The sequence below is a fragment of the Cucurbita moschata genome, unplaced genomic scaffold (genome assembly GCF_002738365.1).
Source record: "Cucurbita moschata cultivar Rifu unplaced genomic scaffold, Cmos_1.0 Cmo_Scf00003, whole genome shotgun sequence".
In the NCBI taxonomy this organism is placed as follows: domain Eukaryota; kingdom Viridiplantae; phylum Streptophyta; class Magnoliopsida; order Cucurbitales; family Cucurbitaceae; genus Cucurbita; species Cucurbita moschata.
The window spans coordinates 1,627,672-1,642,685 of NW_019268519.1; the positions used below are offsets into that span (position 1 = coordinate 1,627,672).

A 15,014-nucleotide genomic window follows, 5' to 3' on the forward strand; every position below is an offset into this window, starting at 1 on the left:
AAGCCACCCATTTTGATGTGTCGCACAAAATGTTCTCGTAGCCTTTCTTTCTGTCTCTCCAATTCTGAATCCTATTCTTAGCTCTGTTTTTTGCCCCTCCGTCCGTACATCCTCTGTTTCCCTCTTTCTTCAATGCCATCAAGTGCCCTCTTTCCCTTCACCCCTTCTTCAGCCCCCTCACACCCACACAAGCACCTTCTCCTTTAATTGCCTAACCACCGCGGTCTTAATTAAAAGGGCGCGCACGCCGCCGCCGCGTGCATTACCATAAAATTTCAGAACTATGGCAAGCCCATCTCCACCGCCGGCGACCTCCACCACCTTCACCATCCTTCTCATTTTGATATCCTTTGAGGTCTTCTCATCGAAGGCTGCTTCTACAGACGCAGAAGCGCTTCTCAAGTTCAAAGGGTCTCTGGAAATGAACAATGATGTGTTGGGAAATTGGTCCGCCGGGTCCTCCCCTTGCACCGGCGACAAGGCGAACTGGGTCGGGATTCTTTGCGAGAAGGGGAATGTCTGGGGATTGAAGCTTGAGAACATGGGGCTCAAGGGTCACATTGACGTTGAGTCTCTGGAAGGGGTGCCCCAATTAAGGTCAATCAGTCTTATGAAGAATGACTTTGATGGGTCTCTGCCGGACGTCAAGAGACTCGGGGCATTGAAATCCCTGTATTTGTCAGGAAACCACTTCTCAGGGGACATTCCTGGGGATAAATTTTCAGGCATGTTGTCTTTGAAGAAAGTTTATTTGGCTCAGAACCATCTGGAGGGGCAGATTCCTTGGTCCTTGGCTGAGTTGCCACGATTGTTGGAGCTGAGGCTTGAAGCGAACCACTTTTCTGGCCAAATTCCTAATTTTGCACAGAAGACATTGAAGGTCTTTAATGTCTCCGGCAATGAACAACTTCGTGGCTCAATCCCACGAGCTTTCAGCAACTTCGATCCATCCTCCTTTAAAGGTCACAACAATAATCTTCATATATTTCTTGCCCATAACTTTCAGATTCCATTTGATGTCATATCATAAAACTGCCTATAAATGCTTCCTTTTGATGGGGATGGCTCAAGAAAATTTGAAGTTTTAGACTTATATAATAAGCTAATTCTCCCATTCCCATATGCAGGCCTTCACTGTTTATGTGGAAAACCACTTGATAAGCCATGCACCACTTCAAAAATGCCATCAATTGCGAGCATCATAATGGTTTCAATAGCTGTGACAGCGGCTCTACTTGCCATCGGAGCCGGAATAGTCATCCTTAGCCGTCGAAACCAATCGTCTTCTAATGAAGAGAATCCAGCCCACAGCAAATCTCCAAATGCTGGTGTGTCAAGTCCAGCAATCGGGTTGAGGTCACCCGATCGAGGCTCCAGTCATGGAAGCGTGGCGGGTAAACGGGCAGCCGAGAGTGCTAAGTTGTCATTTGTAAGAGATGATACAGAGAGGTTTGATTTATCAGACTTGCTTAAAGCCAATGCAGAAATCCTAGGAAGTGGATGCTTTGGATCTTCCTACAAAGCAGCCTTGACCAATGGACCTGTGATGGTTGTGAAGAGATTCAAGCAAATGAACAATGTGGACAGAGAGGAATTCCAAGAACATATGAGGAGAATTGGAAGGTTGAAACACCCCAACTTACTTCCTCTCGTCGCCTACTACTACAAAAAGGAAGAAAAACTTCTCATTACAGACTATGTTGAGAAGGGTAGCTTGGCTGTTCAACTTCACGGTATATTTATCTTTAACATCGTAACCTACCAACTTACACTTGAATTTTGTGATAACTTAACATGATGGATATCGAACAATAAGTTCTTTAGTCAGGTTCGTTCCTGTAAGGCACAAGTGAAAGAAAAGTGTTAAAAATGAGCATAATAATCCATCAACTTAAACTTTTATATGATATTAAAGAAGAAGATTACATGTTCGAACTTTTATGAAGTCCACCAAGGGAAGGTTAGTGATAAATATATCATATCATATCATATTAGTTTAGACTTTTGAGTTTAGTAGTCATCTTACAATACCGATCTAATATTTACCTGTGCTTCACAACTTGGCTGAATTGGATTCTCTTCTCCATTCCTTTTAGGGCACCAAGCCGTGGGACAACCAGCCATTGATTGGCCTTCAAGGTTGAAGATCATCAAGGGCGTTGCAAAGGGTCTTCGTCATCTCTATGCTGAACTTCCGAGTCTTATAACCCCACACGGCCATCTCAAGTCCTCAAATGTCCTTCTCAAGGCCAATTTTGAGCCCCTTCTTTCAGACTATGGCTTGATCCCGGTTGTGAACCAAGAACACGCCCAAGAGCTAATGGTGGCTTACAAATCTCCCGAGTACATTCAACTAGGTCGCATCACAAAAAAGACAGACGTGTGGAGCTTTGGGATGTTGATCTTTGAGATTCTAACTGGGAAATTCCCAGCCAACTTTCTGCGTCAGAGCAAGAGTGGCAGCGAGGAGGAAGATTTGGCAAGTTGGGTCAAATCTATTCCTGAAAAAGAATGGATCGGCCAAGTGCTTGATAAGGACATGGGGCCAACCAAGAACAGTGATGGTGAGATTACGAAGCTACTGAAGATTGCAATAGCATGTTGCGAGAACGACTTCGAGAAGAGAATGGATTTGCGAGAGGTTGTGGAGAAGATCGAGGAGTTGAAAGAAAAAGATGGGGATGAAGATTTCTATTCATCATACGCAAGTGAAGCTGATATTAGATCTTCAAGAGGGTTATCTGACGAACTCAATTTCGCCATATGAGCTGGTGCTCGATTTAAAAAGCCTATAAAGCAACAGTGAGGCCTAAATGGGAAGACTTAAATGGCATGCTAATTCTAACTGAAAGAGGAGAGGTTGAAGATGAAGATATAAAGTGGAGACAGGGCTTTCCGATGTATAGGTTCTGAAGGTAGAACGGCAAATTAATGTGTGTTTGCTTTGGCTCCACAATAGGGAAGTTGGGATGCATGATTGATAATTCTCTCCTGGGTGAAAATCTCTAAATTCTTGGGTACTGGGAATCTCAAATTGATTGTTACTATTTTTTCTAAAGAAAAATCTATTTCTAGAAAGCAGTGAAGCAAGCAGACATGCGATTAGATTACACTAGCATAGGCAGACTTGTACCACTAAAACAACTTCGCTAAACAATCCGGTTGTGCTCTCCAATTGGGAATTGGATATGAAGTAAATAAGACAGAAAGTGTACTTAATCATATACCCGGAAACAAAATTCAAATATAGCTCATATGGGTAAAGCTGAGGTTCGAATCTCTAGGCGTGAGTTGAACCAAACAAAAACTCACCTCCAACCTTGTGCATATGCAAACACCTAAACTGATGTGTGCTAAAACTCACCTCTGAACAAATATTTCTCTTGACACAATTCAATCACTAAATTAATAATGGTAGAAAATTTGGTAATAATAACACCATCAATCAAATGACGGGTTAGTCCATGCAGCTTTCATGGGAAAAAGGGAAATAAAAATTAGTCATTTAATATGAAGCAATTTTGTGGATCAAATTCTGTATAACCTACATCAACGAGACTGAGGCCATCAGGAGGCGCAGGAGGTGCAGTGGCACGTCGACATGTGGCATCCATCAGCTTTAGTAACGCATCCTCTCCAGCACCCGCAGCTGCCTCTCTAATTGCTGTTGCAACAAGCACCCGCACCATCTGCAAGGTCATGATTAGATTCCTTTATAATTGGTAGTATTCAACCGAAGACGATAATTAGTGCCATCAAAATATGAAGGAGCCTTATGGTTGTATAACATTGCTATAACTGAGGGGAAATTCCAATGCTTACGCTTAAGTTTGAGCAGTTGGTTAAAAGGTTGGATCTAAATAAGGCCAATTTTACGTTCAGTACAAAATAACCATTAGCATAATTAACCCTGGAGATGTTACCTTCCTCAAGAAGCGATTAGCAACCAGCTCAACACACATAACACTTCTTCCTACGCCTTGGTCCTGTCAATACAACACTACCACTTAGATCTCTAAATTCGGAATAGGGTTATTCAAGAGCACGTCACTAGTTTTGTTGGAGTATTAAGACATGGATAAACAAATAAGTATACATGTATGTATGATCAGAAAGGAACAGAATTTGTCTAAGGTTATCCAAATTAAGATACTGACAGAAGAGAACGCAACCCTTGTCAATAAAATTTTAATTTGCATTGAATCGAGCTCATGCTTGGACTCGTTTGCTTTGAAATAATTTTCCACAGATTCTATGTCTCCTCGACTCACACTCACTTCTCCACTAATTCATCTTCAGTTCTCTATGTTCTCAACCAGTGGAAAACACAAGGCAAAAAACAAGTTTCTACCTTTTTTTAGTGTAAGTGAGCATAGAATAATGTTTTACAGTTACAACTCCACAAAGAGATTTCAAGAAGGGGAGGAAGGAAAAAGATAATCAAAGAAAAGGAGGTCGAGAGCATGAAGGGACCACAAGTGGATACCAAGCATGGTAATCTAGCTTCCATTGCGCGGGCATGGTATACAAAACACTCCGTAGGTGGACCTCTGAAAAGGAGGAAAGTCACCATTAGTACATGTCAAAAAGATCCGAACCTCATCCTATCATTGATAAGAAAACATTTGGGAAAAGGAAAGCTACAAGCAAGCATATTAATCTCACGTTGACACAAACAAAAAGTTCTCGATTGACAAATTGTATTACTAACTTTGTTTAGTCGATCTGCAGACTAGCTATCCTGATCATATCTACACGCACATTCATCTCATGATAACACAAATAAAAAATTCTCAACTGATAAACTATATAACTAAGAGCCGGTTTGGGAGGATTTCTAAGTGCTTAAAGAAGTGTTTTAAGCACTAGGAAAGACACTCCAAACAGCCCTTAACTTAGGCTCGACTGCTTACAAATTTAACATTGCCCATCTCTCCTCCTTTCCTTATTTTTATGAGAGAACAAACCATGTTCCTTTCTATCCACAGATCCCACAAAAGAACATATAGACTGGATTCATCCATTTCATATTCCTATAAATAGCTTCTAAAAGAATACAAAAGAGTGACTAACGTAATAAGAAGGAAAACGTAGATAGGCTTTATGAGCAGAATAAGAAGGAAAGTGACAATAGCCTTTATGAGNGGGAACAATGATAATCAAACTTGACGCTAGAACAACTAAAAAAAAAAGAGGAAAAAAAACCAATAATTTATTCAATTCATGATTCTCACTCGTTTCTAGATGCTTTGGTGTCACGTGCAAACATCTTGTATGACAATAACTTTCCTTCTAGTTTCCTTAGTAGTTGGTTAACCCTCATTATACTAAATGTTTGAGGCTTATTAGCTGATGCAGGCTCCTCATCATCCTGACTGAGGACCAAATTATTCAGGATCTCATCCTTGCATTCACCATGTAAAGCTTCTATTTTATCACGATGTTCCTCTTCTCTAATGTTTTCTACATCTTCCCAAATTGCAAAATTTGGCTCCATGTTCTCTCCATCTTTCAGAGGAAAAATATACAGATATCGCCTCCATTTAGCAGAGAAGTTTGGATGGAACATACGAGACACCTACAGTAGAAAGTGATATGAGAAGTTACATGTATAATGTATCTGAAAGATAGAGACAAGAAAAATAGAAAGATAAGTTAAACCACTCAGTTCTGCAACAATATTAAAGCTAGACACCGGAGCATCACGTTCATTCCAATGACACATTTTCATAAAAAAATAAAAATAAATAAAACAAATCCTTAATATTACCTGAGAAACAGATAAGACTCTGAGTTTTCCCGGAGCTGCATTATTGATGGAACCTTCAATGTCTTGAGGTTTAACATCTGTGCGCCAAGTATCTACAAGTGATTGGAGTTTAGTCAGATATTGCATCTCTAAAATAGAACATTAATAATTAAGTGAGTGAAGTCAGAAAGAGAATCGTTTTCCCTTCCAATGGAAATTTGAAACCAATGAAGGAAAGAAATTGCTACAACTCTTTTTTCTTTTTTTCTTTTTGTGAGGAACATAGCTTCCCTCATTTCATTGAAGAGATGAAATTACAAAAGGACAAAAAATATGCCAGAGGAATCAAAAAAACATTTCCATTGGATAATGAGAGATGAAAGCCTATAATCATGGAAATGAGAGGAGAATTTACACTAAGAGAGCAAGGTAAGTAAGGTGTTTGAAAACTGAATCAAAATTAGTAGCTTTGTCCTCGAATATCCGGCGATTACGCTCCAACCAAAATAACTCAAATACTTCATATATTAATTGTGTTTTTCTAAACAATTTCACATGTATAAATTTATGTTAAAGAACTCAAACCAAAGGAAGCATGGTTCAGCTTGAATTATATTATTGGTATTGTGATGCTCACGTATTTTTAATGCCTAGCTTGAATTCTATTGTCGTTGTTGAGGTCCAGATTGGAAATAATTCAAACAAAAACTTCAATCTTCTTCACCAACTTGCCTTTCATATAGCATCAGATAAGGAACTCTGCAAATGGTAAAAAGAAATGCACTCCCAAGTCCCATGGCAGATGAGTTAATAACCGGTGATGGGTATCTTGGTCAAGTCTTCTAAGCAATATGCAACTAAAGATCGGCCTAGTTAAACTACAGTGCGCACAGTACGGCCGTTTTTTTTTTTTTTTTTAACTCTGGCTACTTTTTATGGGAAAGTTATTCCCTGGCTTAGTTCCAGTGTAGCACCTCCTACCGATTATTTAAAAAGGAAAATTTTATGAGACCTTAATCAATAAAAGAGCTATGATTACACCATGCCTGTTTTAATACTACTTACTTTCAACAATTACCAAAGATGTCAAGAAATAATATAGAAGATAAAATCTATTCTAATATAAGACTTCATTTTTTAGATGAGATAAAATCTAAGAAAAATATAACAGAGTTGTGGAATTAAATATCTAAACAAGCAAAAAAGTCATGTCAATAAAGATTAAAAACTAACATACAGAATGAGCAAACTTGTCGCAAAGCTGTCACCCCTTTGTCAGTGCGCCCAGCAACCACAGCACATCCTTCTATCGGTAAGCATCTATCTTTCAGCTGCTGAGCTTTTTTCTCATCTACAAATTTCCCAAGAGATTTTTCCACCACACTGCCAAAGGATACAAGTAGAAATAATCATATAATATACAGGAGTGCTTTCCATTTCTAGATTGCAATCAAACTATTTATGCATCAAAAGGTATTAAAATACTACTTTAAGCTATTATACTAGAAGAAGGAGATACGATAAAAGGAAAAGTGAGATTAGTAAGGTTGGTTGACCAAATTTGGACAATGAACTCAAGAGGAATGTTTCACTTGAACTGGAGGCATTGGATTTTCAATTCTATCTCTAGCACTCAATTCTCCACAAAAAAAGATTCCTCAATTGTATCTCTAGAACTATCTTCTCAAACATTATCTAAAACTTACAAATACTTAAGAATTTTTTTTTATTAAGACTTCATAATGAAAAGAACATTGCTAGCTTCAAAAGCTCCCAAATGGTATGTATATTACTTGGCATATGGTTCACATTTTCTTGATACATGCTTACCCCTGAACAGTATTCAACTCTGGCTGCTTTTGCCACCCATCAAAAGAATTTCCATGGTAGGAAAGAACAATCTTAAATGTTGCCCTTGCCCACCTCCCAGTCCCATCTTTACCCGGAGCTCTGTTTAACTCTGCAGTGTTGCAAACCGGTTGAATCTCAGTATCATCATGATCACGAACTGTCTGTGGATAAAGTACTAAAAACTATAAATAAATGATATCTTCTTGTTTTATACAGAAAGATAATTAAAGAACAAAATTTTCATCCTCATCTTTTCTAATTGTAATCAACCAATGGAATTTATAAAACAAGATTTTCTAAAAAAACATGAAGCCGATCACTAAATCAAATGTAAGAATCGATAGCAAGGATTTGATTAAAACTCATCTCTAAAACTGAGAATCCAAGAAAAAATTAGTACTAAAGCAAATCTTAAAGTAAGAACCAGAGAACCTGAACAAAAGGAAATCCAGGATTTACAAAGTCGTACAACAATTACATTATCCTCGCTCTTTTCCCTACTATTTTAGGTTGCAGGAGGAGGATTCATGATTGTTTTTAACTACTCATGGAACCGCATTGCTTGGAGTAAACGAAAGTAACTCATGCTGATACAACATTACAATGTAAGCAGCATTAGATATATAAAGCTCATTCTTAGAGTTAGCATCACAAGAGAGAGAGAGAGAGAGAGAGAGAGAGAGAGAGAGATTCACATGGTCGCAAGGGAGGGAAAAAAGATTCCTAGTTCACAATTCCATTGCTTTCATCTTAAGAAACGGAAGAGTCATAAAGAAAGAGGCAACAAGTTTGCAAATGAAAATAAGTTTATAGAAATCGTTGATATTGGACACCCACCTCAGTTCCAAGCGAGGACAGTGATAATCTTCCATTAACAGCATGAGAGTAAAAATCAAGCACTTCTTGCCACGGCCTTTCATACATGAATTGGTAGCTTTCCCTGCCAAAAGCATACAACATCTTGATTGACAACCTTCTCAGATTCAGATTGAATTACTACAAACAAAAGCGAACCTCTCGCAGATACAGAATCCGATTCGAAGTACCTCACGGAAAATTTCAAATCGATTCAAGCAATAGATAACGAAAATGTACGAAAGTAAAACCTGGAAGTCCATCGGGCATTTCTGCAACGATCAGTGTGGTTATAGTGAAGATAGTCCTTTTTCTGAGCTCGATTCTCCATCAGACACTTAATACCGAAACCGAAACCGGCACCTGATGATGATAGCAGTATAGCCCTTGGATTTGGTATCATAACCACCGCACCACCCAACCTGAGCGGACGACTGTATTTTGCAGTTGCAGCCGCCGGCGCGGCAGGGACGATATTGTAAATCCACGTAGTGCAGTCAAGTAGATGTAAGAGAGCAAGCCCATATTCGTCCAACCGGAAAAAGCCCAATATGGCCGAGCCCATCAAGGTATGCGAGCCTGAGTTAGTCGACTAGATTATGTTGCTGGATTTGGGCCGAGTATAATTTCCTTGGATAAACATAGGTCAGATGTTCAAGTTCAAATAGAATACAAACTACAAACTATCTATACCTACCTGGACCCACCAAGATTCTCTGCTTGTACACTGGTTCTTGATATTCTTGATGGGGATATTACATTTGGGGTTGTTCCAAATGGGTTTGATTTGTTTCACTCGTAATGTCGGAGGTTCATACCCTCGTACTCTGTACTCTATAGCTTATAGTAAAAAAAATTGACTACAAACTTTACCTTTTAAATGTTGTAAATATCCAAATGCTAAACTATTTGCCTTTTTTCGCTACGAAGTAATGGTCTTGAGCTATCTTATTGAATAAGAACGTTTTGAATCCGATATCAGTGGAAGAACGTTTTCCAATTCTAAGGCTTACGTTCATCGCAATAACGGTTTCAGTGTCTTGTTTCAAGTTCATAAAATGCCAAGGTGTAATGGATTTCAAAAAGAAGTACGATTTGCTGAACCACCAAGCTAATAGCTTGAAACGAAGAAATTCACGTACAAGCTCACAACACAAGCACTCAAACCAAATTCATGGGGCTAAAGCCCTTAATCCCTGCAAAAGTGAACGAATCTTGAAAATATATGATTTAGCAGGATGATTGGAAGAGAAGAGTGGTATGTTTCTTCATTATTCATTAACACCCCAAGCTTCATAGCTTTTCTGACGAACTCAACACCTATCTTCAGGTTACCATTTCTAAATGACGGGTGCAAAGAGAGAAGAAGGTTCTGGAAACCTCTCCCTAATAGACGTGTTTTAAAATCGTGAGGTTGATAGCGACATGTAACAGACTAAAACAGACAATATTACTAATAGTAAGCTTAGACTGTTACAAATGGTATTAGAGCTAGACACCGACCAATGTACTAGCAAGAACGTTGGGCCCCCAAAGGAGTGGGATTATGAGATCCCGAGTTCTAAAACTATGAGGCTGATGACGATACACAACGGCCCAAAGCAGACAATATTTGTAACGATGGGCTTAAACTCTCCAAAAGCAAAAGCCTCCAAAGATCGAGCTAAATGGAAACTACCGTGAGAACAACATCAAGTATCAACATTGGGTTGAGATTGATGCAAAGAAACTTTGAACAAATTACTTGGAAAGTAATATGACTCTTATATTAGCTATAGAAAGTCAATACAAATAAATTGAAACAAGTAAGAAGAACAGAATGAAACACACATAGCATTCGCCAGTACTCAAATTATGGACAGGACAGCCAAACTAGCCAACAATAGATGGACCCAAAATCCAGTGGAAATGTCAGAAGCCAAGTTGAGTCAAGAATCACTAAAATCATTCTCAATCTTTCGGATTGAGCATCAATAACTAAACCGGGCCGTAGTGCCCGGTTTGTCTTTCTTTCTGATTGATGAACAGGAAGGAAAAGATCACTATTGGATTGTGACTTGCCCCCGGCTACGTGTCCTTTCTTTGGACCCTTCGCCCGCCACCAGTGGAAGCAAGCTAGCCTCCTATGTTGGTTGCCCCTTTCCCCTTTGAATAATAATAAGAAGGTCAAGAGGAGGCCCCTTAAGATAGCTTCTTCTATTATCTCATTCGAAAAGCAACCTTTCGAGCTTAAGCTGACTTACTAAGCAAACATAGGCTTGGGCTCGAAAGCAAGGGATGTTGCAACTGCAATTCACACAAGTGAAGGACTTTGAATACAACACACCATCAGCAAGAAGAACAACCGATACGCATGCCAAACTCCAATGAACAAAGAATACAAAGCTACCGAGGCCACAGAAATGTTTCTGTTATGAATCAAAGCCGGAACCAACACATACAGGACAGTGTATCTAACAGAAAAAATGATAGCAACTCAACATAGGCTAGGTCAGATACCACAAGATGCTAAGAACATGAACACTACTAACAGAAGTCTCACACTCACGTCAAAGAGATATTAGACATTTTGGTTAAAACTTATTCATGATCAGATTTTGAAGGAAACATTTTACATACTACAACATGAGGAAGGATAATAGAATCAAGTCATACAAGGGTGAGTATAAAACTTTTATCAGTTACCATTGAGAAAGAAGGTAGGAACAATATACAGCACAAAAAGGGCCTTTTGATAATACAGCATGTCACCCAATTTCCACCAGTCATGAAGGATCTGAAAATAAAGTCTAAAACAGTTGAATTCGAAACTTCGGGGGAAAAAGTGCATCAAGAGTTATAATATTTCAGAAGAAATGCAAAATAGATCGAAAATTTCGTTCAAATTACAAATCTTTCATAGTTTCAAAGCATGCCAAGCAGAGCAGCACAATATTATACCCAAAACTAACAAAATTTAATATGCTAACTAAACCTATCCACCACCACCCCCAAAAAAAAGAAAAAAAAACAAATCCACATAAAACAGAAACCCAAGTCGTGAATCGCCGAAAAGGCACCGATCCATCAGAAAAAGCGCCAAATCTTGGAGAAACGTATCGCAACAAATCAGATCAGACGGGGCTGAGAAGTTGGGAGAGCTGAGGCTTTGGCTCAGAGTTCATGCCGATGATGATGACCAGAGGAATGAAGCCATAGTGGGTGATGACCTTGGCTTTCTTCACGGCCCAAGTGGTCCATTCCTTGAAGGCTTGGGTTGCGGATTTCCCCTCAGATGACTTGGAAGAGCCCTTTGTGCTCTTGCCCTTGCTTTTAAGAGAAACATTCGACGCCATTGCTACCAGAATTCGATCTTCGGTGAATGCTGATGATACCTTCTTCTTGTTCTTGTTTTGATGCGCGCCTGCAGTGCCTTTAAACCCTAATTACACCATACACGTGGACCGGTCTGGCTCGTACGTCATTACCGGCTATAGCCAGTTCAAGCCACATTTAATTAGTCTATTCAACATTAATACAATTATTTGTTAGTATGAATTCATTGCAAATTTTATTAGGTGATCGATACTGTTTGCAGTCGAGTTCAACTTTAAAAATTAAAATAGAGAAAAATATACGTTTTTTTTTTTACAATAATAGAAACTTCTCGACTTAAAACTTTAATTATTTTATTTAACATTAAAACATTATAATAGTATCAGAACACATTTAATTATTTTATTTAACATTAATATAATAGTTCAGTCATAGTATTAAAACACGCTTAACTATAGCTAGAATATATAAGGAAGAATTCTTATTTAAACGAAGAATGGAAGAGGAAGTGGAAAGAATTTTTTTTTGTTAGATAAACAATGCCCGATATTGTATTTCCATCCCTGTCCCCGCATCAACTCTGTTGATTTTTTTTTTGAAAGATAATATTAAAATTTGATATTTTTTAAAATCATGTTGGTAAAAAAAAAGTTGTATTATATTTTTGTTTATGAACCTTACATTAGATTTTTATTTTCGTTCTTTAATAAAATTTATATTTTAAAATAAGAATTATGCATCAGAAAAGTTTATTTGAAACTTTAAAGATAAAATAAAAACATGGAGAAAAATTCTCCATAGAAAACCGGCAGGTTCTCCGCTTCTTAATCTTGTCCCATAGACATCTCTAGTCAAATCATGGAAGTGTATATCATTCAACTTTAATACAATCAGAACCGAGCATAACTCAACTAGAGATCACTATGACTAACCACTACCACTACCACTACGACTAACGAAAGTAGGACTAGAATGTGCCATAACATTTCCAATTTATATTGGAGCCTCCACCTTGACATCTCCAATTTTCTGAGGAGAAAGAAGCATTTTAGGGAACAATGATGGTCCCTAAGCCAATAACAACCACCAAACAATGCCTTCATACATTAATATAACATAGTATTGGAAACAAATTAGAGAGCCCGTCAATCGATAGCCCTGGTATATCGACACACAACATCCTCATTTCTAATCACTAATCTGCCTCTACCTCACTACCTCACCATTAAAACTTGCAAGACGTGAGATCCCACATTGATTGGAAAAGGGGACGAGTGTCGGCAAGAATGCTAGACCCCAAAGCATTTGGATTTTTGAGATCCCACATCGGCTGGAGAGGGAATCGAACCATTCTTTACAAAGGTGTGGAAACCTGTTCTAAAAATCCTAAGAGGAAGTTTGGAAGGGAAAGTCCAAAGAGGACAAATTTGCTAGCGGCGGTGAGCTCGGTTACACAAAACTTGTGTTTCTAGAGTTAGCAAGGAAAGGGTAACACCCTATTTCCTAAACAGAAGAAATTACCAACAATTTACCACCAGCCATCTTATGTAAATTTATAACCAATTATCACAATGAAACTCTGGCATTCCTGAGCCACATGATAATCCAAGCACCCCGTGTTCAGAAAAAGGACGAAGACAAGGAAAAATGCATAACACATTTGGAAGGCATGATCTTCAACAAAAAATACTCAGCGTTCACGAAATGACATGAAATACAGTGTAATTGCATAGCATAAAGCTGAAATATTGTCCCAGAATCCAAATTGGTCGGTTCAGTGTTCTCACATAGATAAGAAAGGTTTGATTACACCAAGGAATTATTATTGCAGTCCCAAGTACGGTTCTCAAAAGAACTTCCTGTAAGGTCTGCCGGCATCCTCATCTTGCATATGCTGTCATCATAATGTTAGAGACCAAGTTATGTTTTAGAAGAAAGATCGAAAAAGAGTCTGCGGCGACTTGAAAATTACAGACAATCAGCACTTCAATAATGAGAACGAAAACTTACATAAATGAAGAACGCAAAACAAGAACTATATGCACATTTTAAAGGAAAATAAGCGAAGATTGGAAAAACCACAGATGAACACAGTTACAAGACGGGAGGTAAGACCACAAACATTCACAAAACAGTATGTCTGCTGAATATCTCCGAAGCAAAAAACATGTTATAGTAGCAATTTTTCCCCGCTAAACAGTAAAGCAAATATCATCATGCGTGATCGTGATCCTCCAAGAACACAAAAAGAACCATATTGTAAGATCCCCTAGAAATCTGACGCACTGTGATTAAAAATAGATGGTAACAGTAAAATCTTAATTTTTGTTGTAGTTCCTCTACACATCTCAACAAAAAAATATATGAACAACATTTTTTTAGTACATCAAATGTGGGGATGGAGTCAGGATTCAAACCTAGAACAAAGGGAACATGAAATTTCCAACTCTATGAACAAAGGAATGACATCAAAGGAAATAGACAATCGGAAAATCATCAATTCACTTATTAACTTTTAAACAACCAAGCTGAAAGGAAATCCAGAGTCGCAAAATCGGAAGAAATGGAAACCCTAGGAAAGAACAATTCACCGGATTGAAACGCGCGATGTTGGTGGGCGTCAACAGATCAAAAAGGTATCAAAAAATAAATTGAACCACATACCAAAGCAAGAAAAAGGAACATAAAAGAGAAAAGAAAGAAACGATCTTACGAATTCCCTGACGATCCCCTTGTAAACGAGGAGGGGGATGGCGATGCCGAAGATACCCACAAGAGCAAAGTTACGGCGAGTCCAACGGAAGTTATGCTCAAGATTTTCTCTAGCAGAACCCCAATCCTCGATAAATCTGTTCTTCTGAGCTTCCATTCCTCCGCCCATTGTTGCTGTGTTCGAATTTCTTCCCTACTCTCTCTTCCTTCGCTTTGCCAGTCGACTAATTTTCACCACGCTCTTCGAACCAAAAACATATATATAGTATGCTGTAACATTAAGTTATTAATTTAATTTATATTATCAAATAAAAAGTTTATAATAAGGTTTGAATCTTTTTAAGTCAATTTGAGCATATAAATAGGTGACACAATATTAAAACTTCCAAACTTCTATTGGAAACTTATTTAATATACATTTGTTAGCTTCAGAATAAATATTTATATGTGATTATTTCTTAAAGAAAATTCAAAAATTTTATACACAAACTACCACGAAAAAATATGTAATAATTAGTTTTAAAAAAATGTT

General features: G+C 38.1%; 4 protein-coding genes across 9 annotated transcripts; 1 reads left to right on the plus strand and 3 right to left on the minus strand.

Moving 5' to 3' along the window:
- The first annotated feature begins 17 nt into the window (after positions 1-17).
- Positions 18-3,010, plus strand: LOC111440422 (pollen receptor-like kinase 1). Its single transcript, XM_023077520.1, has 3 exons — positions 18-962; positions 1,128-1,733; positions 2,097-3,010. Exons 1-3 carry the CDS (start codon positions 284-286, stop codon positions 2,765-2,767), a joined length of 1,956 nt encoding a protein of 651 aa, XP_022933288.1. The 5' UTR covers positions 18-283; the 3' UTR covers positions 2,768-3,010.
- LOC111440432 (tRNA pseudouridine synthase A) lies at positions 1,522-9,007 on the minus strand. Of its 6 annotated transcripts, none has more exons than XR_002709943.1 (11): positions 8,707-9,007; positions 8,438-8,540; positions 7,580-7,761; positions 6,987-7,132; positions 5,771-5,862; positions 5,235-5,578; positions 4,487-4,550; positions 3,924-3,986; positions 3,549-3,689; positions 1,771-1,836; positions 1,522-1,662 (listed from the first exon to the last, which is right to left on the minus strand). XR_002709943.1 is itself a non-coding variant. In XM_023077524.1 (10 exons), exons 1-10 carry the CDS (start codon positions 8,856-8,858, stop codon positions 1,825-1,827), a joined length of 1,299 nt encoding a protein of 432 aa, XP_022933292.1. In that variant the 5' UTR covers positions 8,859-9,007; the 3' UTR covers positions 1,731-1,824. The 6 variants fall into 6 exon arrangements, 4 of the variants coding, with proteins under 4 accessions (XP_022933292.1, XP_022933290.1, XP_022933297.1 ...); XR_002709944.1 differs by having other exon boundaries at positions 1,582-1,662; positions 1,763-1,836; XM_023077524.1 differs by lacking the exon at positions 1,522-1,662 and having other exon boundaries at positions 1,731-1,836.
- A 2,259-nt stretch (positions 9,008-11,266) lies between these two features.
- Positions 11,267-11,841, minus strand: LOC111437215 (mitochondrial import receptor subunit TOM7-1-like). The gene has a single exon (XM_023075089.1). The coding sequence runs from the start codon at positions 11,788-11,790 to the stop codon at positions 11,569-11,571; it is 222 nt and encodes a 73-aa protein (XP_022930857.1). The 5' UTR covers positions 11,791-11,841; the 3' UTR covers positions 11,267-11,568.
- Positions 11,842-13,404: 1,563 nt separating this feature from the next.
- Positions 13,405-14,737, minus strand: LOC111437222. The gene is made up of 2 exons (XM_023075101.1): positions 14,484-14,737; positions 13,405-13,664 (listed from the first exon to the last, which is right to left on the minus strand). The coding sequence occupies exons 1-2, from the start codon at positions 14,649-14,651 to the stop codon at positions 13,617-13,619; spliced, it is 216 nt and encodes a 71-aa protein (XP_022930869.1). The 5' UTR covers positions 14,652-14,737; the 3' UTR covers positions 13,405-13,616.
- Positions 14,738-15,014: the final 277 nt, after the last annotated feature.